We start from the raw sequence: 23796 nt of genomic DNA on the forward strand, positions 1-23796 counted from the left end.
TTGTTGCTGTTGGCTCTGTCGCATTGTCGCCGCCATTGATTGAGTCTGTTGCTGTGGTTGTCGCTGGTATGGAAGGAAGAAAGCGCACAAGAGATCAGAGAAGGAGGAGAGGGCGACGGCACTGTTGGGTATGACTGCCACCATCGTCGTCGATGCTGTTCAGTGAGGGAGGAAGAATCATTTTTTCTCTTTACTTTTTCTATTGTTGTTGTTGCTTTATGTGAAGAAGATGATGATAGAGGAATAGTGAGGGTGGTGGTGATGGTAGTGATGAAGGAAATGAGGTGGTGGTGCCTTTGAACTCAGAGTTTGGCTCAGGCAAGGGCGAGACAAGGAAGGAGAGAAGGAAGGGTGGATGATGCGGATGATGATAAGGATAATTTGAAAATTTTACGTGATTTTTTAGTGTTTGAACAATTTTATTATATGCAACTCATGTTTTATAGGTATAAATGGTAATTTTTTTTTTATGGGTAGATGTATCAGCGTGTTCATTTTTTGTGGATAAAAATAATAGTTTACTCTTTTATATTTATAATAATAAAAAAATCAGATGAAAGAGGCATATAGTATTTGAAAATTAACAAAACATACACTAAAGATAAATAAAGACAATATAAAGTACCATTAGGTGGTGTTAGAGAGATAGATACGGAAAGATTGAGACGGAGAGACAGATATCGAAATAAGAATGAAACTCTAATTTAATTTGCACAAAGTTAAATTTAATTAATTGAAGTAGGGGTATTTTAAGTATAAAATATTATTAAATTAAAGTTTCATCTCCGTTTCCAAAATTTTTAGTCCTCTGTGTTCTCATATTTTAGAGGTACTGAAATACTGAAATTTTGATAACAGAGACTGAAATTTTAGCATCCGTCTCTAAACTAACAAACATGATAATGAATCCCAATTTTTCAGTTTCCATTCCAATACCTCAAAATAAACCGTCAAACTAGGGGTGCACATGGACCGGTCCGACCCGAAGACTCGATCCGGCCCCATATATTTTAGGGGATAATTTGGTGTAATTTTATTGAGTCTGAGGTCGGATAAGAGTTTTAAAGATAGACTCGGTCATTATTTCGGGTTGAGGCTGGGTCTAGGGAAACTCGATTTCACTCAACTCATGTACATCCTAAAGAAACTAAAAAAGATATATATGTTTTAAATTAATTTTAATATTATGTTATATTAATTATAAACTTATTGTTTTATTTTTAATCACACTTGTTGAATTAGAAAATAGATCAAAGAAGTATCACGTTAGAATTTATGAACAAATTCAATTTTAAATATGGACATAAATTTTTCGGTAATAAATTTCTTCTTTACAAATAAATGTATCATAAATAAGTTTTTTATAATTTTTTTTATAAATTATTGTTAAAAATTTAAAGATCCAGTTTTTATCCAGTTTAAAATTGGTATAGTTGTGACCCAACAATGTTTAGGTTTTATCGGATTTAGGAGCGGATTAGGATCTAAAATATAGATTCGATATATGTTTAAGATCAAATCTAAATGAAGACAAACTCAATTTTACCGGACTCATGAACATTCCTAAATCAAACGCTACCTTAAGAACTGAAAGCGAGAAAGTACTTATTGTTCTCAGGTGTTGGAAAAGATTTGTTTTGGCATTCTTAGCTAATTCTCCCGTTTTGATGAAAAAGAGTGACGAGTAATGAAAAGAAAGAGAAAAGAATGGAATGGTCTGGTTATTTTGGGATTGAGCATTTAATAAGTGTATAACAGTAATTAAAAATAAGATAAAAATCACAAGTCTAAGGTATTTGTATTTATGATAAATACAATGACATTATGCTGATCAATCGACATAAAATAAAACTGTAACTTGGGACCAATGTCCTCCTCAACTTCTCACCACATTCTCATACATTTACTTGCCCTGTCATGATTAAGACGATTAACCCACTTAATTTTTCATCAGATCTTAAGACTAATCGATGAGCTATGTGCTTAACTAGTCTTATTTGTTTTCCCTCCCGTAAACTTTGCATTATATTATTGTCTTGATAGCCGCATGCTTGCACAGAGAAGAATATTGAACTCATGAATGATGATTCGCATTCAAGGGCACTTCAATTTTCCTCCATGGGTGGTGAGAGAGGCGTAACAAGGACAGGCGTTTTGGTTGCCGGCGGTGCCAGGTGGCACGCAATTACACCTCTGGCAGCACGTCTTGCATGCCCTCATGCATATTTTTGGCCTTCCTGCCTTACTGCATCTGTACCCGCACTTTCCACCACAATCTGCACCAATCATATTACTAGTTAATATTAATTCACTCTTAATAACTTTTCATACATAGCCCTGCATTCATGACACAAGTTTTTCTTAATTACTTACCTATATGTTGGTGGGCTGCTGCCATGTCCTGATTTCCACCATCGATCTCCAACCCATGGATCTCCAACTAATCACAAGATGAAAATCAATTCATGTAATGAATAACATAGTGTGTAAGTTAAAAATTAAAATTAAAATTGAAACTTAATTAGTTCACCTCTTGTATAAAGATCAAACAGATAATGAACAACACTAGTGTGGTAGTTCTCGTGGATGTCATTGCTTGCCTACTTAGCTTTCTTAGATGACAAGAAAGAGAAAGAAGATTACAGAGATAGGTGACACAGAAAATTGTGGGATGAGAAAAGATTGAATCCATGATGAGTTATTTATATGGAGAAGAAGGGTGATGTATTTTAGGATATATGGTTAGCAACATCGTTCAAACAAAGAGCCCTATTCATATGCATGATGTTGTGTTTGTGTGTCTACTTTGAAACTTTTCTAACTGTGATTGAAATTATTGAATTGACTAAGTACACTTTTTGATGTGATTATTACCTAAACTTTTTTGTTTACCTTAGTCCTAAGGAAACAAGGAAACCATATTAAACTTATGGACCAAGATACCATTTCATTTCTTGAATACATTTTAATAATTATTTATTACTATTGACTCTTATATTTTCTGTAAATCACATATAATCATATATTCTTTTGATAGAGGCAATTCCTTTTTAATAAAGAATATTATGGATAAAAATTATCCTTTTTTCCTTTCTTAAGACTTTATCGTTGTTGTTAAATATTTATTATTTTAACTAACTTTTGTTGATATGCATTTATTTAGTTAACAGAAGTTTTTTCTTTTGAATAAAAAGGAAAAATTCAGAATAAGAAACTTAATTTTTAAGTGAAATTCTATCATTAGTATTGGCAGGTCAAATAATAGACAAATTTGTTTCTATTCTAATCGACATAAATTGTGTTAAAAGAAATAACCATATTTACTCAAACTAAAATCAGTTAGATTTCTAGTATTGAAGTTGAGATGTGGGTTGCGAATAAAAAATAAAATAAAAAATGGAATGCCTACCATGCTAGGCAGCAACATATAGCAAAATGACATTAAACTATGACACAGAATGCAGTTCTAACTTCTCCCTTGTCATTTATCTTAAAATATAATAGTCCTATATAATTTAGGAGTGTTTGATATATTGGATCTTCATAATTTGCCATCTATATGGCTTTTGTTTCTTTGCTATGCTTTCGTTTAAATGGCTAAAGTCTTAACATAAAGGTCATTGTGGTTCAAACGACTAGTCATGAAATACTTTTATGTCCAAAGTGAAATTCAAATATCCCATAATGATGAATCATCAGCTTACACCCATGTAGTTACTAGTAGCAGTCCTATTAATATACCTAAAGAAAGTATCAAATAGTAATTAATAAAACAATGATGCTAGGTGTATATCAAAATAAGCCACCAAAATCAACCACTAGTATAAAATACATATGTGTGAGTGTGCTTGTAAAGAGGCGTGTATATGTGTGTTAGGGTCCTGAACAACAACAAACAACAACAACAAAGCCTTGTCCCACTAAGTGGGGTCGGCTACATGAATCAAACGATGTCATTGTGCTCTGTCATGTATCATGTCTACAGAGAGACCGTTTATATGTAGATCTTGTTTGACCACCTCATGGATGGTCTTCTTAGGTCTTTCTCTGCCTTTCGCCCTTTGACCATCTTCCATCTCATCCACCCTCCTGACTGGATATTCTATCGGTCTTCTTCTCACATGTCCAAATCACCTGAGACGCGATTCAACCATCTTTTCCACAATGGGTACTACTCCAACTCTCTCCCTTATATCTTCATTCCTTATTTTATCCAATAGCGTATGACCACTCATCCATCTCAACATCTTCATCTCTGCCACACTCAGCTTATGTTCGTGCTCCCTTTTAGCCGTCCAACACTCCGTACCATACAGTATAGCCGGTCTTATAGCTGTGCGATAGATAAAAAAAAAATCCTCCTAGCATGTACACTTAATAGATACAAATAGTTGTCTTGGAGTGAAATAAACCCATGGGGTTTACTTAGCTTGATATGAGTTAAAACAATTAAGTTTACAGGCAAAATTAAAGGATGATACCATTTTTTTTCATAAAGTAGGATCAACTACATGAATCAAATAATAGCTTAATTCGGCATTCTATTATACAGAAGTGTACATAAGAAACAAAACAAAATCAGAATAGACAACAAACACTATCAAAATCAGATGTGCTGTTTGGACATGTTCCACCACCACCAACATAGAGTGTGGCTCACAAATATGGAACTTTTTTTGTATTCTCAATACAAGACAATCAACTCCTGCCCAATACATTATGGAATCTTCCCACTTTTATGAAAGAGAAAAAGTTCCCAAACACACTTCATGTTCTTAAAAGTAGTTCAAGATTGATTGACAATAACCATCACTTTATAACCTTCCATCAGACTCCATCCATAACAAAGAATTATATGTATGCAATTAAAAGTTAAAACTACAAAATCCAAAGAAAAGCTTAAGCCACATCTTGATAGTTTCTAAGACATGGAATTTAACAAATCTTATTTGGCATAGTGAATGGATTGAGGAAGGGGAGATTTCATTATAGGTGTGCTTATGTTAACATCCTAAGTTTTTAACAAATGTAACCATAAAAACAGATTATGAAAACAAGATATTCTTTACAATAGTGTCTGAATAAAAATCATAATTTCTGAGTCTACCTCTTCAACTTCGAAATCAATTACTTCTTTTGAAAAGGTAACCAGGAAAAAAAAGTGAGAACCTTTCTTTACATATGACTCTATGCCTTCTATTTAATCATAAAGACAGATACAGCTTGTCGAATCACCTAGAAACGAACCCAGCATCTAGTGCATTGTGCCATGCAGTCTCCTTTACAATCAACATTATAACCCAAAACCTTCGGATTTCGAAGGAGGAGGTTCCTGAGAGATTTTCCTTTAATACCCCACTGTTCGTCCAGGATCTTTATATTAGCTTTCAATTCTTCCTCCAACTTGCATCCAAGAACCTCCGGAAACTTTTTGAGCAACTTGAACATGTCATCGTCAGAAAGATTTAAGCTCCTCAGGTAGTCTAATACAGCATTTACTGTCTCATATTTGGGAACTTCAGTCTTACGTTCCTCTCCCCAATAAGGCGAATGAACAAGGCCAAATGCTTTTCCAAGTATCTTGTCCTTCTCTTCATCGCTGAAGTTAAATGCAGAAAGAGCTTGTCTAGATGCTTCCCACATACTCTGATCTTCATCACTAGTGATTATATTTTCTATCTGTGCAGTTGAATGAAAAATCCGATGTTTCATAGAAACATTTGAGGCCCATGTTGCTTTTGGAAAACTTGGAATACTTGATGAAGCAGCAGAAAGATCAGCCTGCATAGTTATATAGAGTTTTCAGACTCCATTGACCATTTCAACCTCTATTATGAAATTCTTTTTAGATTCAGGTTTATGATTGATGGTTTACATGGGGTTCAAATAACAGAAGTAAGTAGAAGACATTTTCGTGTGTGATAATACCGTCTATAAAACATTGATAATTCTTCAAGATAGAATGATAGACCTATGATTAAATTCAAACCTGGAAAGGAGAAAGTGAAAGCAATACTTTGGTATGAATTATGAAAAGGAAGAGACATTTTAGTTATGCAGAATAGAAGTTTGGCAAGCTTGTTACTTAGGGTACAAATCACCCTCCATCCTTTAGCATATTTCATCCATATTTTATTGGCATGCTCGCTTTGAATCAAGCACTATGTAGGGAAGTACAGGTTATGCAGCCAGTTCTGATTCCAGTACAAAAAGTTTACTTCTCGTCTTCTAATTTCTATGGCAGAATGGGGAAACTCGACCCTTTTGAAGAAACTGCTCATATACATATACAAGGAGCTGCAGCAAAAGAAAGGGGGCAAGAGAACATCTAATCTTTGTTTTATAAAACATAAGGGACGACACATTCTCTGCCGAAATTACCTCCAGGAACATTGCAATGCCATCATTCAGTTAGCTTACGAATTATGCACAATGAAAAGGCCAAAACATAAGGTAGAAAAGATGGCAAAAAGTTACGAGGTTGAAGCTTGATTGACGGACGACAACCACCGGCACTTAGCAAAAAAGCATGGAATAGCAAAAGCAAAAGCAAAAGCAAGTTATCTGTTGAACTTCACCTAGATTGTTAGTGATTGCATTTTCACTGCTTATAAAAGACGGCCCCAAAATCCCTATTTTATCTTCCTCATAGTTCCTATCAAAACCAACTTTTAACTGATTAACATTTAACATCAATTCTCAAGGTTCTTACAAAACTACTTCAAATCTTCCCCTAGACAAACCTGCAAGCTGTAGGAGTTAAATTTCTATACACTACAAATACAAAACTCTTTTACACTTACATCCAATATGCTCCTTCCACATAAAAAGAAACCACTTTTACCAAAGCATACAAATTTAATTCTAAATTTACCTTGTAATGGCAGAACAGTGTTGCAGAATCTGTAGTAAGTAGAGGGGAATTCAACTGTTTTCCCAGCATCCCTGAACTACCATAGAAACACATAAGTATCTATATGCAATCATAAACAATAGAAATCGTGATTAAGGGTATAGAAGAAAGTTAAATAGATTATAAAACCACTACTCCTAAGTCCTACCTACACTGCTTCACTACTAAACTCTATACCAAAGCAAAGTCAACCCTATAACTCTCAAAGCACAAAAGAGGGAAGCAAAAGAAAAAAAAAAAAAAGAGAATTGCTGGTGTTGAAAGTTGAAATTTTGAATTTCATAATCGAACAAGAACTTGTCCAGGTTGAAAAAGAAGCTTCTTCCGAAATTGGGAATAAGGGGAAAAAAAGAGAGAAAGGGGGAATTCAGCACTCACCGGAGGGACCAGAAAGCGCAAAAGATGCGAAATTGAAGGTATCTACGCACTTGCGTTGTGGTTCGAACCCCCAATTACCATTAAAATGGAACACACACTATTTTGTGGTGAAGAGAACAGCAGAGAAAATAACTGCATTACCTGATTTTTTTTTTTCTCTGAGAAATTATTTCAATGATTAATTAATTAAGTATTTCTAGAATTCTTTAATGTGATTAATAATAGTGTAATAATTGAGGAAATTGTTAAATTAATTTCTAAAAAATTATTTATTTTTTAAATTGATTTTTTATTTTTTTATTAAATTTATTTTTTAAATGTTTTAAGATAATTCAATTACTTCTATTTTTAATCACGTTAAAATTTGTTAATATAATATATTAAATGATACCATAATATACAGTTAATATTTTTAATTAGCGACTAACTAAATTTATGAAATAAGATCAAATTAAGGCATTGAAATTTTTTAATTTAAAATTAATTTGACTCTTAAATATATATTAATGAATATATGTTATAGTGTCACTTTATGTGCCACACATTAACAAATTTGTCTCTTAACATGCATATTTACTAAATTTTTTTCTTCCATAAATAAATACACTATAAAAATAAAAATATTAAATTTTTAATACAATATTTATATATCAAACACCATAGTTGTTAACAAAACTCTTCAAATAATTGAATTGGAATCTTTCTAAAATCATAGTGAGTCTTTACATTAGGAACATAGAATCTAGCAAAAAGGTTTCCTAAGAAGACTGGGTAAAAAGATAAAAAATTTAAAAATTTATTTTTTAATTTTTTCAAAACAATTAATACATAACAAATTTTAAAAACTTACATTTGATTTACATTTTCTAATAAAAATTGTGAAAACCCTAAACTCCATGAAATATACAGTTGAAGTAGGTGCCTCACTCAAATAGGTTGAATTGGGCTTAAAATTGTCATTCAAAGAAATGGGTTAACTACTGTGTTTGAACTTTGAATCTTACCCAAAGTTAATCCAACCCAAGTAATTGATCTGAGTTTGTTAATATAAGTTTCTTTTTCAAATTTCATAAATTAAATTAGATATAAGCTCAAATCTTACTTTGTATATACAATAATTTGTTGGCTAACGGCAAAAATTTAAGTAGAGCTTAAATATACGATAAATTAATCTTTAGTCTGAAAATTAGAAAATATTACATAAAACAAAAAAAAATAGATATAAATTTAATTTTGATATAATATAAAATAATTATATACATATATTCAATTATATAACATCACATTAATAAAAATAATTATATATTATATAATTACATGAATAATTATTTATAAAAATAGAGTAAACTACCATTTCTACCCATGAAAGTTGAAAACGCTGACAAATCTACCCACAAGAGACAGAAACTACCAAATGTAGCCTTCACTCATGAGTTCCGTGGGACGAAACTAACCAATCCATATTCCGGCGTTGACTCCGACAGTAACACTCCCTACATGGCACTTCACGGCATGACATGGCTTGGTGGGCTGCACACGTGGATTGGTGACATGTCTGACCGTTATAATGTACCCTCAACCCCAAAATTTTTCAAATTCAAACCTTCTTTCATCCAAAGCATGAACCCTAGATCGACAATAATCTTCGAAATTATACCAATGTCGAGGCGAAGACTCTTTACTCCACCTTCGAATGGCAGCGCTAGTGTGTCTGGAAGCTCAATTTCAAAACGGGTGCATGATAGGAAGTTCAGTGGCAGATGTTTCTGTGGTCAGGGGGTGACGCTGTTACAGTCGGGAACGGCGATGAATCCTGGGAGGTGGTTCGTTCATTGTCCCAATTGGAAGGTAACCCGTTGTACACCCTGTTTTGTGGGGGTTGAATGTGCGTCTGATTTTAGTTTTTTTGCCATGGATAGAACTCGGACTACAACTTCTTTGCATGGGTAGATGAAATTGAAGGGCAGTGGGAGGGTTTGAGGAGAGCACTGTCAGGAAGAAAGATGCAGAAAGATGTTGATGAGGCTGAGGCTGAAGTGAAGATGCTCACCAGATTAGGGAGCTTTGAAGCTAAATTTAGCAAAATTAGGTTTTGGCTTCTGGTGATATCAATGGCTGTGGTTTGTAATGTTGTGTGCACTGTGTATCTGATTCTTAAGAGGGTTTGATCCTTATCAGTTGTTAGTCTAAGATCATGACAAAATTACCCATGATCGATTCTAAATATATCAATTGTGCACACATGGTTTCCAATTAATGTCAGATGTAGTCCTATAAGTTATGTAACATGCACAAATTATCTGGAACTAATTGCAAATCTTGTTTACTTTCTAGTTCAAAATAACATCAAAGACAGGCATAAACTCCTGATAAGTATGTACTAACTGACTGACAGAAATGTGCAAGATACTGATAAGAGTTATCAAAATATAAACAAAATGAGGCAAAGTATGTGACATGTCCAATAATTGTACGATAAACTGCCAACAGGATTACAAAAAAACATAACTAATCAACTATTGCTTCATGAAATTGGAGTGGAGTTGCTGCTTCCGCTTGACCCCTCTTTCAAGTGTGCAGTTGTTGACCCCTTTTTGGCTGGTGGACGGAAGGCTGGCTGCGGCCACCTCCTTGAGGTTGATACTCTAACTGTGGGAGTTGGCATGAATTCCATGAACCTTGAAGTAGTACCCTGGGAGGCAGCTTGCATAGTTTGAGGAATCACAGTGGGTGGCACATCAGAGGCTGGCGGTGATGGACTAGTAGTAATTGGTGTTGTTGGGTTTAGGGTAGGCTGAGGAGGTCGTGGTTGCTGACTAGTTGGTGGTGGTCTCCTCACATTCTTCTTCTTCTTTGGTGGCCTTATTGTGGTGGGTGGCCTAATTCAAGGAGACATGGCTGGATTAGGAATGGGTTGACGAACTGGGGTGGTCTCCTGTTCAGATAGAAACGTATGAGTGACATAATGAAATAAAACTTGTAAAATGGGATTGCAAAATAAATCAATAGAGTTACAGGTGGGGGCTGAGTTACTGCTGCTTCAGCTGCTTCAACAGCTTCAAGAGTTTTCTCCCAAAACATCTCCTCTAGTCTTGCCGCTTCCACTTCGTCATCCGCAGCAGGTGGGTGTTGACTTGCACTTTGTTCCCCAGCACTCCCTGCCATTGCCTCCTTCTTCTTGGAACAGTTGCGACTGTTATGTCCAGTCTGCAGTAACATATGGCATGAATTCATAAGGTGGAGCATGAAGGAAAATAAGTAATGTAACATATGAAGTATGATTTACCTTTAGGCAATACTTGCAGGTGATGGGGCCATACTCTCTGGGGGCCCTATGTGGATCTGGGGTGGGTTCTTTTGGGGCGTCGTTTTTTTGTCCCTTTTCGACTTTGGCCTCCCAATCTGCTTCTTGTATATTGGTGGCAGTACAGATGGTAGGTCAACATGCTCCCAGTATTCTTGACTTGGAACAGGCTGGATGACGAACTGGTATGTGTTGTTATATGCCCCCATGGAAAGCCAGTTGTGTGCATGTTCCTCTGGCCGCCTATTCTAGTATGCAAGGGCAGCACATGCATGCTTGCATGGCAAGCCAGTCAGTTGCCAAAATCTGCAACTGCAAATCCTCTTTCCTATGTCCACTATAATCTTATGTGGCAAGCACTGAACTTCATACACATTTCCAGGATCATTTCCAGTGGTAAACGGCCGCCACTTATTGCTCTCCCTTTTCTCTTTTTCCAGCCTACTCTGTTGCACTGGAGTGATGACTCCGTTATACCCCACCAATGCGTTCTTGTTTCTAGCAATTATGCTCATCATGTAAACCCTAACCTCTTCCAGCATAGTTATAATAGGCTTCCCTCTCATCTTCTTGATCCTAGAATTGAACGATTCACAGTTGTTGTTCGTGTAATTGTCAGACTTTGGTTATAATATGCTTCGCCCTATGTTGATGTTGAACTTCCTAACTACCTTCTTGAAATGCTCCAGATTCTCAAACTCCATGCCAAGCTCCAATCTTACCTCCCTTACTGGAACATCTGGATTAGCTTGAGGAAATGCTGCTTGCTGACTGTCTTCATCATCACTTGCAACAGAATCCAGCTCTTCAGACTCGTAACAATGCATCCCTGCAGTTGCCTCAGACATATCTTCACCCTCCACAGGTATAAAGATTGAAGGATGCTTGTTTGGATCCTAGTTAGGTATGAAGGTTTTCCCTGATGGAGGAGGCCTCACTGTTGATCGTCTCTTCCGCTTCTTTGGACTACCACCACCCACTTTTGGGTTTATAAACGATTCGGGCTGTGAACTGCTGGGTTGACTTCCTTCATAAGGTGTTTCATTCTCATTTTGAATGCTCTGCTCCTGCGACTCTTGTTCGTTGTAAGGTTGTGGGATGTATTGTGTGAAAAACTCATTAGATTCAGCAGGTTCATTATCAACTATGGGTGCTACTGACTCCGCATAAATTGGATTTCGGTATCCATTTTCTTCACTTCCAACTGACACGCGTGGTGGTTGAGGGTCTGGAGGTGTATGGTCCAACGGCTCATGTGGAGGCAAATTGGGTTTAGTGGGTGCATCTGGGGTCGGAATGATCCTTGGTGGCTCTTCGAAGGTTACTTTTGGTGAGTGTATGGGGACATTAGGTTGGTCACTGCCTACTTTAGTGGTTGGGGGTCTCCTAACACACAGTTTGGTTCTGCGCTTGACTGGGGTCTTAGTAACATTTAAAATCTCAATATCAGGTTCAGGTTCATTCTTTTCTTCTGCGAACTCAGGAAGGTTAACTGGATGCTCAGTGAACACCTCAACTCTCCTACCATTAGCAATGGCTGCTTCGTACATAGTCACCACATCCATGTCAAGTCTAAGCAACCTCAACCCACCATCCAACTCCTTCCCAAGTTCAAGCCAGTAAAACTCGCTCACATCAGTGTACCCTATATCCTTTACTAAGTCATTCATGAAGAACCTATTTAGGGTATCGACATTCACTCATTCAATCTCTGTTTTCTCACCCCCAACGTATGCCAGTCTGCCATCAACACCCTTTTCAAATTTTTCTCTGTGACTAATGACTAAGGTAATGTGGATAGTTGCCATCTGCAAACAGACACACCCTAATTAACAACCAAATCATAGCAAATACAAACACACCCTAATGAAAAACCCGTTTCCATAACCATGCACCGAAAACAAGAAAACCATGACATATAGATCAACGGTTACTACTTACCTATGGATAACACCACGCAACTCCACCCGATGAAACCATCCACACCAACAAGCTCCCTCTCTTCAATACGAAGATTATCGTCGCCTCGGGAGGTATTCTTTGAGTGTAGAAGATGAACAATTTCTTTCTAGGGCTCTACCCTTTGTTTTCTGAAACGCGCAAAGATGGAAAACCTTTGCTAACCGTTCATTTCTAATTTCCTTTTTTTTTCATAAAAAAAATTCAAACTTTAATTATTTTTTTAACTAATTGTAATTATAATATCCACGTGTGCAACCTACCAAGCCATGTCACGCCGTAAAGTGTCACGTAGGGAGTGTTACTGTCAGAGTCAACGCCGGAATATGGATTGGTTAGTTTCGTCCGACGGAACTCATGAGTGATGGCTACATTTGGTAGTTTCCGTCTCTTGTGGGTAGATTTGTCAGCGTTTTCAACTTCTATAGGTAGAAATAGTAGTTTACTCATAAAAATAAATATAATTAAATGAATACATAAAATTTTGTACACTATATATCAAAATTAAATTTATTAGATATTTTTATAAAAAAAATAAAATTACTACCTACAAATGACTCATCCAACTGCACGTTGATATTTTAACCATCACTATTACCCTGAAGGTCACCATCACCATCACCATGTAATTCTCAAAACTTACCATCACCGTTTTAAGATTTAGATTTACCTCAGCTTCCCAAATATGAAGAAAACTTGAGCATAATAATTTCTCTCAAAAGAGAAAGGCATAATGGGAATTGGGGAGTTTCAGGCAATAATTAATGACTTCACGTACTGTACATAACTGCATGTATATCTTGGGAAAAATGATGCTTTTCCCAACTTGTTTTATTTATTCTCAAACTTCTGTCCTTTTCCCAACTAATGCCTCAGCTTAGTAATTAGTAAATCCATCTCCATTCCCCAAACCTAATCTAATATTTCTTTAAACTTTACATTAAAACAAACCTAATCACCATTCGAATATTCTTAAACTGGGATCAGACCATGATTCATTTAATGAACCCCAACAAACAATACCAACCAATTCTTAAATAATTAAATATAATATAAAATATTTTACATTATAAATACATTGAAAATACTCTCTTGATTCAATGAATTAACAATATTTTGGTAAGTTTTTATTTTAATTTTTTTATTGAAACATCTAATTTCCTCCGTCTACATCACCGGCCGAGGCCGTCGTCACCGACTCACTGTCACCGGCAACCCCTCTCTCTTTCTGTCACACACTGACACACATGCATTGCTTTTAATTAATGACGAATTAATTAACAATTAATTGAAAACTCTTTTACCAATTTTTTCCCCAAAAAAAAAAAGAAAAAGGAAAAAAACACTGAACCATCTTCATCTATCGCTTGCTTCACACTCTTCAGCACTCAACCACCAAGAATGAGCAGCACCCTCACCTCTCACCGCTAAACCAAACCAAAAGTTTGAATCTTTGAACAAAACGAGCTCCTGGGTAGGTCTTACTTTTTTAGAGAGAGAAGGTTCTAGAGAGAGAAAAAAACACTGCAATTTTTTTTTTCCTTTTTTCTTCTACGCTTTTTCATTTTTTGTGATGTCATGGCACAGCAAAGGCAATCGGGGATGGAGAGGTTTGGGGTGAGAGGGGATCCACTCTACCCCAACGGTGGTTCTGCCGATCACGTTGCCGTCGGGATTCGCGGTGGAGCCGTTGGCGTCGCCACTCACAAGCAGAATCGGCACCGGCGATCGGCGCGATCCGAAAGGGGCTGGCGGGTTCCGGTTCCGGCGATCCTCGTCTTCCTGTTCCTCGTACTCGTCCTCACTGTCGTCACGTTTTCTTACATTTCTAGAGAAGGTGAAGCTTCTTCTTCTTCTTGCTCTTGAACCAGTGTTTTTTACTCTTTTTTCATTTTTTTTTGAAGTGTGATCGCAATGACAGCTTTTCTTTTTTGTGCTTTGTAGTGAGATTATAAATCTGCATGGTATGTTTTTGCATGTGTTTTGAGTTTTGCATTGGGGATTTTGGGAAGCTAATAGATCTTCTGGTTTCATCAGCTTTTTGAATTTTTTGCCAGTGACCGGAATAATAATGTGTCAACCCAAGTATTTGCTTGATCATCAATCATTATTATTCTTATGCTACAAGTCTTGAAGGGGAATTCGAAATTGTTTGTCGAATGAACTTTTGAGCTGAGGTTGTTTTATGTTTTAGCTTTTGTTCTTCTTTATGCAATGGATTGGTTTCTGTCATTTTAAGATTGCCAATCTTTGGTTGCAGAAATAAGTAATGGTGGTGATATTGCCGATGATTCAAAGGCCGAGTCTGATTTTCTTACAAATATACCACGGATAGAGAAGAAAGTTCTTGAGTTTGGCCAGGGTTCTGGGGGACATGGTCGAGATTCGAGATATTGGGATAGGGATGATAGGAGAAGGGATGATGATTACAATGAGGATATGATGAAGCAGACTGGTGGGGATACTGACGATGGAAAAGCCGAAGTTGTTTTACTTAAGAAGAAGAAGAATGATGTTAAGTCTTCTCAGGGTTATTCTGACACAGGTGTAAAGCGAAAAGGCACTGGCTTATATAATGAAGCTGGACGCCATGAATTGAGAAGGTATGAAGAGGAATATGAGGCCTCTTTGAAGAATGCAGGACGCTTAGGAGAAGGTGATGGCAAAATGTCACATGATTCTGACCTAAACAAGAAGAATGCAATGGATGATATTGATGATGACTATGATGACTTTTTCGATTTCCATGAATCTGAAGTCGATGACTCTGACAACAGTAAACATGTTAGAGGGAAGGTTTCTAGTTCCAATGTAGTGGCATTGGACAATGGATTCCAACAAGAATCCCATGATTCCTTTGATGCTGGAACTAATGATGATGATATTTCTGAGGGTGATGGAGGGGCATCTTTCTCAAACAAAAGAAAAGCAAGCTCAAGCAAAAAGTCTCAACCGGAAACAAAAAGGAAATCCAGGCACCGTAAGTTTTCAGGTGACCTTCATATTTATTTTATGGGGGTTTCAGTTGAACTCCTAAAATATCTGTGGTTGAATGGCTTCCTTTGGAAAGTTATTTCTGATGCTTCCCTGAATGTTGTTTGCTGAGAGACATTGAGATGATTTTCTAACCAATCACATCGACAAACCCTGTTTATATAAGATTAGATTTTACTCTTGTGCTATTCCCACTCGTCACATACTGCTCTCTCAATTTGCCTTAGGTTGACATCGATTTTTGTTGATTTTAAAGTTTATTCAAAACCAGTTTTCACACAAATTGGTCTACTTTACAAACACTTCCAATTTTTATTTATTTATTTATCTATCTATTTGGTATGTTATGGGGCTTTTATGGCTATAGTGGAAACTTAAACCACTATATCTAACTGGTTATATTTTGAACTTTTCCATAGCTTCTCTAGATTCACAAAACATCCTTAGAACCACTGTCTAGCTTTCAAATATTTGTGAATGGGAATGTTTCTTCTTCTCTTATAAAAAAATATCTATAAAGAGAAGTATGCAAAACTCTTTAACCTGCCTGCACATGACCTATTTTCAGGATCCTGTGAGATGAAGCTGTTAAACTCAACTACACAACTTGTAGAGCCACTAGAAAGCCGAAAATTTGCACGATTTAACTTACACTACACAGAGACAGAAGAGAAGCCTGAGGGCGTGGAGGAGTGGGTACCCAGATTTGGTGGCCATCAGAGCTTGGAAGAGAGGGAAAATTCATTTTTTGCACGTGATCAGAATATAAACTGTGGTTTTGTTCGAGGTCCTCAGGGTTACCCTAGCACTGGATTTGACTTGGCAGAAGATGATGCAAGTTACATTAGCAGATGCCATATTGCTGTGATTTCGTGCATATTTGGCAATTCTGATCGGTTGAGGGTTCCAGCCTACAAAACGGTAATGGTTCTAAAGAATCTGATATTTCTTTTTGTGGGACTTCAAAAGGATTTGGAGGTTAACATTCACATTTTATAGTAAACTAATAATCCATATTTTTAGTTCCATTTAATTTTAAAATGGTAGTATGTGAAGTTATTATAGTCTATAAGTGGATATTTTGTGTTTAGGGTTGGCTGTCAGCATAACCTGCATTTATGTCTGGTCCTCTCTAAGTGTTGCCTTGTGTAATTTGTCGCCTGCATCCTTAGTATCATATACCCTGTTTGGGAGATGGACTTCTAAAGATACCAATAACCTGCTTATGTTTGTGTTCACATAATTCTAGTGTAGAAAGCTTAGACACAATGAATTTTGGACAATGAAATAATAAGGAGATCTTGAGAAATTAATTGGAATGTCACCATCAACTGTAGCAACTCAAAATATGAACATACATGAGCCCATTGATTTGTGTTCTCAATTTCTTGTGCTTCCTATTTTGAAGATCTTGTGAAGGAAATATCTAATGGCATTGGAAACATAAGACTCTTACAACATAGCTAGTTATCAATTATCACATAGTTATTTCACTCATGCTTCTCTTCTCAGTCCATAAGATGTTTGGCCACGTAGCTAGGGAAAAATAAATATCTCATTATTGTTCTAACGTCCAACTTTGTATTCCTTTAATTTGGTAAATTGCATTGGGAAAGGTGGGGCAAAAGGTTGAGCATTAACAACAGATTTGATCATTACTTACTATTCTCAACATATATCTCTCTAGTGCTGAATATGTGCTGTTGCTACTATTAAAATATTAAAATGTTGTCTTTTTGAGGTCAGAGGTTCCTATGTGTGATCAATCATCAACTGTTGATATGATTGTCATAGAGCATACTTTGTTACATTCACATAGTCATTGTGATTTCAGATCACTCGTTTGTCAAGGAAGAATGTGTGCTTTGTGATGTTTACCGATGAGATTACGGTACGAACCCTTACTGCCGAAGGGCATGTGCCTGATAGGATGGGTTTCATTGGCTTTTGGAAGTTAGTGGTAGTGAAGAACCTGCCTTATGACGATATGCGGAGAGTGGGTAAAATACCTAAGTTATTGCCACATCGGCTTTTCCCTTTTGCTAGGTGAGGATGAGCCTGATGCCTGATGTGTTGTTCTTTTGATTTCAACAGTACTGGTTTGAATTCTATTTAAATTGTGGTTTTTGCTCTTGGTTTTCTTTCAAATTTTGTTTCAGGTATTCGATTTGGTTGGACAGCAAATTACGTCTTCAGCTTGATCCATATCTGATCTTAGAGTACTTCTTGTGGCGAAAGGGTTATGAATTTGCAATATCCAATCACTATGATCGGCATTGTGTGTGGGAAGAGGTAGCACAAAACAAGAAACTAAACAAGTATAACCACACAGTTATAGATGAACAATTCGCATTTTACAAGGCCGATGGACTGCAAAGATTTAATGCATCAGATCCAAACAAGCTTCTCCCAAGCAGTATGTTATTGTTTTAAGGGTTTGCTCTCTTCCAGTTCTCCAAAATTGTTGATTAATGTACTTATTTTCTTCTTGCTGGCAGATGTACCTGAAGGTTCCTTTATTATAAGGGCACACACCCCAATGTCAAATTTGTTCTCATGTCTTTGGTTCAACGAAGTCGACCGGTTTACTCCTCGTGATCAGCTAAGTTTTGCATACACTTATCAGAAGCTGAGAAGGATGAATCCAGACAAACCCTTTCATCTTAACATGTTCAAGGTCAGAAAAGAAAAAAAAAAGAAAAGAAAGAACAAATAAATAAACATATCCTACCTATGAATGTGGATTTCATGGTTTATGTTCTTTTCATGACCAGGATTGTGAAAGAAGACACATAGCCAAGTTGTTCCGACATAGGATGGACGAGAAGAGGCGCGCGGCACAAAAAGCAACAGAATAAGACAAGATTATATTGACAGTTTCATTGCTAGTGAGCTTGATATGATGATGTACTTGGCCAAGTGTGTTCTATATCTGTTGAATTTGTGATTTTTATGCAGGCCATCTACTTCAGAATTTGTGTCACAGTTCAGTGACTTGATGATTCTTCTACCTACCACAGGTGTTTCCAAAAGAAGCAGAAGGTTTCTGAAAAAATATGATCTACAATACAAATGATTCATCATCCATGGAATATAATTTTTGTGGTATTTTTTAGTCATACCTCTTTGTAATCCATCCCAATTCATTTATACCTTGGGAGATGAGCAAAAACGTTAAATGACCTCATTGACCATCCTTAGTCTGAATTCTAAATTGGGGATTGTTTTGTTGTATGTAGAAAATTTTGATAGGTCATTCATAGTCAATCATGTTAGATATTTGACTTGTGATTCATGCCATTGATTTCATTACTTGAATATTTCATTATAAATTTCATGTATTATTTCCTCTCATCCCTAACCTTCTCAGACTCAATTTATGTGGAGCCCTACCCTATGATTGTCTTTGTAGAATCGAAGTTAGATCTTCGATGTTAAAGAAAATAATGACTTAGAAACTAAAACTTGAAATATTCAATACTAAAACTAATAAGATCATTCATCATTGAACGTACCTTGGGTCTAAATGATGCGTTTTTGGATGGTTGGTCCAAAAGTTTTCGTGAAAAGCCATGCCATTCTAATAAAAAATCATAAATAGTTGACCAAAAATAATTAAATCAGAAGAACTCATGGTTGATGACAATTAGGTAGCAATGAAAGTTGATAAATAATAAGAAAACAATTTCGCAGTTACTTCAATGGACTCATAGATTGACATTTTTCCCCACTGATCTTGAAACTACTCTTAGTAGTACTTAATATGCACATGTATTTTATGTCATGTTATGGGAATTGTGGCCAACCATAAATCAAACCAACATCATATTTACTGAAGTTTACATATACATTTCATGGAAGAGGAAGAATTAGACTACTGCTAAGGGAAGGAAGAAGAAAAGAAGAAGAATGGTATAAAGAAAAGAAAGGAAATCACACATGATATTCATCAGAGTACTGTCCTTGTGGATTTTCCATGAGAGTTGTTGTTGAAGAAGAGCTTCTTTAAGACCTTCACGATCACCACCATGCCATGCCTATTCTTACTACTATGAACAAGAGCACCATTCGACTTCTTGGCAAGTGTAAAAGCCGTGGCGCACCTGAATTCAACCAACTCTGTTGAGAAAGAGACAGCAGAAGCCGAACCTATCGTTGTCGAAGTCAACTCCTCATTGAAATCTTCCCACAACAAATCCATTTGTTCCTCTTCACCCCTCTCTCCCATATTTGATGTCACTACCTTTGTTTCAAAGCAGTGTTCTTTATCATAATTTCCTTTGTAGGGGTTAGGAGAGGCTGTTGCTGGTGATAGATTCCATAAAGGAGGTGAATCAATGCCATGATATGAACAATTCTCAGAAATTCTAGGGAAGCTGAAGTCTTCTGTATCCATGAATGGATATAGGATGATTATTATTAGGCCTCTTATGTGAATATTAGAGAGATCAGGAATAATTGGAATGGTGTGTGAGTTCTTTGGGTTAGGTTTTTGGTGCGGACTTGGACCAAGTAGTTGTTGTAATGGAATGGTTTTAGTTCAACTGCTGCAAAAGCAACCTACAGTCTTTGTTCCCCACAAAATTAATTATGCACTTTCATATGCTTCAACTAACATTTTCAAGCAAGATCTTCAACACTAATAAGTCAACTCATCTTCTTAGTTTCCTATGAAAAACTATTAGTAGCAGCTCTATACCTTTGGTTGCTAGATTAACAGTTGTATAATAATTGAGCTATGAATAACATAAGGCAGCAAAACATACTATATACATGATCAACCAAATCATGACATCTTGTTTGCATGATTGACCTTGAAATTAGACACAAAAGTTTCCACAGGATATAATTCATAATTATAAAGGAATAATAATAAAAAGGGATGAAATCAGGATCCAGATTGTGCTTATTGAATATCTATTTAGGCAGTTTACCCTCTATATATTACTGGCATTGGACGAAATCATCATGTAAAATAACTATTTCTTTATATTTTGGTCTCACATGGAGTACACATTTGTTTCAGAACTTCTTACTTAGCCTCCAAGACATTTGTTCATTCACACAATGAAGTTTCAATATCTAGTCTCACTTTATCTGGAAATTCAAAATTAATTTTCAACTTTCAAGTGTACACAACAGATGGCCATTATTTGACAGTAATAAACAGGAAAGAAAAAACTATAATCAGATGGCATTTAACCGAAAATAAAAATTGGTACATTAGACTGAAAATTCTCAACTAAACAAACTACAACTCAACTTCCCTATTCAAAACTCTGCTCCTGTTGCAAAATCCCGAGGATAGTAATTGACTTCTCAATTTCTTCTTGTCAACGATTGATAATATAGCAGGAAAGGAAATTTTCTTGTTACTATGAAAATGCACCATTTGGAAAGAGAAAAATGGGACTAGAAAGTAAGATCCTTGGGGTCCTCAATAATTTGTGACAGGGTTTGCAAGAATTGAGCCAGATCAGCACCATATATCACGCGATGATCTGCTGTAACATTGACCTGAAATTTTGCATTTCCTTCAATCATAAGAAAATAGAAATCTAGAACAGGATTTGGTTTCTTAGACAAAAAGTAAGTCATACTCCAAGTCCTAGTGTCGTAGACCATGTCTGGATTATCATACCTGCATTTGGTTCTTCATGCCAATGCGACCATCCTTGGTAGCCACAACAGTTGGCTGTGATGATCCAACAGCCATTATGGCTCCCTACACAAAGAATCAAGAATATGATCAAATTCATGCAGTGTCTCATTAATTTAATTCGAACAAAATGTCACCAAGAGTACGAATACTCACAGTTCCAGGTGGAAGAATAGCATCAAAGCGATCAACACCAAACATTCCAAGGTTGGACAGAGTGAAGGTACCTAGCACATATGAAGGTCAGATTCTAAGCACATATTTAACCCTAATGAAGGTCAGCATTTTGACCATACAAGGGGCATACTATATACTGTTCTTAAGACAAATAACATAATGCTTCCATGCAAGACCACAGACTATCAGGCAGAACTGTACAAATCAGCAGTTTTTAGTCCATATCAGAAAGGACACATGAACAACACCGTAAGGTTGTTGTAAAGAAAATCAAAGAGTAGTGAAACGAATTTCTATGATATCCAATAGCGAAATGAGAAGTTAAAATCCAACATCAGGTGATTGGTAAAATCTTAAATTGAATTTGATAATTTGAAGGCCAGAAAAAGTGATAGTAGGTGTAATATTCAATTTTAAATACATCAACCTAGTTTGTATTTAATGAAGAATTAGCACCCAGAGTCTATAAATGTGTATCTTGCACGCAGAGCAAAGTTAGACCTAAGATTTTGAGATTAATTGGACAGAGAAGTCAATCTTTGCTGAAGTTCAACAGCCTTGATTGATCTAGCATACTAACTTATTTGGATAAGCTTTGGTTCAATATCTATTTTCTAGGGTTGTACATTTAAAATCCAAAATGTGGTTAACCGGTTAAAAATCCCTAAATAGTATTTTCAATTGCAAGCTGTTTTCAATCTTCTCCAACTTGGATTGAAGAAAATCCCAAATAATTATAAATATTTGAGTCTTGTACCTGTGCTGTACTCATGAGGTTGGAGCTGCTTGGCCCGGGCCTTATCAACCAACTCCTTCCACTTTCTTGACAATGTATAGACGTCAACCTACAACATACATCAAATATAACCCTTGACAATCAAAGCTCCATCATATATTAAAAGGGAAAACTTGAAGAAGCTCAAAATTAGCATATCAAAAACCTTATCAGCATCCTGAAGCACTGGAGTAATCAGTCCGCCTTCAGTAGCAACAGCAACTGCGATGTTGATGCTGCTATTATACGTAAAGCTATTACCATCTCTACAACTAGAGTTAACAACAGGGTGTTTAACCAGAGCAAGTGCTGTAGCCTTGGCAAGCAATGCTGTCATAGTAACTCCCTTTGACTTGATCTGAATTTTATAAAATTGAATCAAAACAGATATTCAGATGTTAACAGTATACAATGCAATGTGTTCCATACCATAAGTCTAGACACTCAGACTAACAGTTAAATTGACAAAGTGGCATTATATTATGTATTTGACCAGAATAAAATTCCAAAAGAATCTACGTGATATCCATGTAGCATCAAGCATTACCACAATATGGACTTCAGTAAAATAGATACATAAATCATGTATCTACTCAAACAGATTAATAATGCATTAGCAAACTAAGCCAACAAAGAAAAGATATATATTTTTTAATTATAACAGAGCAACTTTCTGTCTAATATCATCATTGCAAGCATTTCCACAAATATTAACAATATATGCTAAGTGCTGCAATATTTAGATTTAGACATACCACCAAGTAATTGAATGCCTAATCTTTTCCCCCCTCTTTTGCAGTATCTAAAGGTAAGCCAAGCTTCCAATAAATTTCAGAGAAAGACTAAACATGATGGAAAACAGTGCATTAAACATGTCATATTCATGTCAACATTGCAGAGCACATAGCAACTCAAAACAAACAATGCAAACCAAAAAAAAGTATACTAAAGAAAACCATGTTCGTCAAATGCAATTTCTGGAAAAGGATATCGAATTTCACCTTCTTGTAGAGAGCATCGAGTGCATCAGTGGTGATAGTATACCCAACTCTAAAAGTAGGAACACCCAAACTCTCCACCATGTTCCTACTCACAGCACTCTGCATTGTCGTAAAAGGCACCACACTCCCCAATTCAACCCCACTACCACTCTTCGCAGCCGCCGGTGCCGCGGCCGCAGCAGGAGCCGCAGCAGCAGCAGCACCAGAAGCTGCAAAAGCCTCAACATCCTTAGCTACAATCCTGCCCAAAGGTCCAGTCCCCACAATCCTCCCAAGCTCCACCTTCAGCTCCTTCGCAAGCTTCTTCGCATACGGAGACGCCACCACTCTCTTCCCTCCCTCCGACGCCGGATGCGTGGATGCCACCGCCGGAGCAGCAGCAGCAGCAGCCTTAACGGGAGCCTTATCAGATTGAGCCTCCACTGCTGGCGCAGCTGCAGGTGCAGGAGAAGACGAAGCAGAAGAAGAAGCCGATGAAGGTGACTGTGCTTTGGACTTTGCTTGTTCGATCTCGTCCTCGTTTTCGGCGAGGAGGGCGATGGGAGCTCCGACGGCGGCGACACCGCCCTCGTCAACCATGATGGCGGCGAGGTAACCATCGTAGAAGGTCTCTACGTCCATGTCAGCCTTGTCGGA

General features: G+C 36.6%; 5 protein-coding genes across 8 annotated transcripts in view; 1 reads left to right on the forward strand and 4 right to left on the reverse strand.

The window, feature by feature from the left end:
• Positions 1-1914: 1914 nt before the first annotated feature.
• Positions 1915-2646, reverse strand: LOC107467735 (gibberellin-regulated protein 2-like). Its single transcript, XM_016086909.3, has 3 exons — positions 2531-2646; positions 2374-2440; positions 1915-2276 (listed from the first exon to the last, which is right to left on the reverse strand). The coding sequence occupies exons 1-3, from the start codon at positions 2591-2593 to the stop codon at positions 2095-2097; spliced, it is 312 nt and encodes a 103-aa protein (XP_015942395.3). The 5' UTR covers positions 2594-2646; the 3' UTR covers positions 1915-2094.
• Positions 2647-5045: 2399 nt separating this feature from the next.
• Positions 5046-7432, reverse strand: LOC107467874 (uncharacterized). 2 transcript variants are annotated; one of them, XM_016087093.3, is made up of 3 exons: positions 7292-7432; positions 6875-6950; positions 5046-5781 (listed from the first exon to the last, which is right to left on the reverse strand). In XM_016087093.3, exons 2-3 carry the CDS (start codon positions 6941-6943, stop codon positions 5236-5238), a joined length of 615 nt encoding a protein of 204 aa, XP_015942579.1. In that variant the 5' UTR covers positions 6944-6950; positions 7292-7432; the 3' UTR covers positions 5046-5235. The 2 variants fall into 2 exon arrangements, with proteins under 2 accessions (XP_015942579.1, XP_015942578.1); XM_016087092.3 differs by having other exon boundaries at positions 6875-6945; positions 7292-7425.
• A 6355-nt stretch (positions 7433-13787) lies between these two features.
• Positions 13788-18902, forward strand: LOC107467845 (uncharacterized). Of its 3 annotated transcripts, XM_016087059.3 has the most exons (8): positions 13792-14028; positions 14142-14391; positions 14815-15546; positions 16117-16469; positions 17383-17594; positions 17708-17964; positions 18047-18225; positions 18323-18902. In XM_016087059.3, exons 2-8 carry the CDS (start codon positions 14157-14159, stop codon positions 18404-18406), a joined length of 2052 nt encoding a protein of 683 aa, XP_015942545.1. In that variant the 5' UTR covers positions 13792-14028; positions 14142-14156; the 3' UTR covers positions 18407-18902. The 3 variants fall into 3 exon arrangements, with proteins under 3 accessions (XP_015942543.1, XP_015942545.1, XP_015942544.1); XM_016087057.3 differs by having other exon boundaries at positions 13788-14391; XM_016087058.3 differs by having other exon boundaries at positions 13795-14391; positions 14815-15534.
• Positions 18903-19163: 261 nt separating this feature from the next.
• Positions 19164-19957, reverse strand: LOC107467790 (uncharacterized). The gene has a single exon (XM_016086975.3). It carries the CDS (start codon positions 19942-19944, stop codon positions 19498-19500), a length of 447 nt encoding a protein of 148 aa, XP_015942461.1. The 5' UTR covers positions 19945-19957; the 3' UTR covers positions 19164-19497.
• Positions 19958-20640: 683 nt separating this feature from the next.
• Positions 20641-23796, reverse strand: part of LOC107467865 (dihydrolipoyllysine-residue acetyltransferase component 5 of pyruvate dehydrogenase complex, chloroplastic) — a 3543-nt gene continuing 387 nt past the window's right edge. The window contains exons 1-6 of the mRNA XM_016087080.3: positions 23161-23796; positions 22326-22517; positions 22142-22229; positions 21364-21434; positions 21190-21273; positions 20641-21065 (exon numbers count right to left, since the gene is read on the reverse strand). The exon at positions 23161-23796 is cut by the window's right edge and continues 387 nt beyond it. Coding sequence (XP_015942566.2) covers positions 20961-21065; positions 21190-21273; positions 21364-21434; positions 22142-22229; positions 22326-22517; positions 23161-23796 — 1176 coding nt within the window. The 3' untranslated portion in view covers positions 20641-20960. The remainder of the gene's footprint in view (positions 21066-21189; positions 21274-21363; positions 21435-22141; positions 22230-22325; positions 22518-23160) is intronic.

This window comes from Arachis duranensis, chromosome 9 (assembly GCF_000817695.3).
Source record: "Arachis duranensis cultivar V14167 chromosome 9, aradu.V14167.gnm2.J7QH, whole genome shotgun sequence".
NCBI lineage: Eukaryota > Viridiplantae > Streptophyta > Magnoliopsida > Fabales > Fabaceae > Arachis > Arachis duranensis.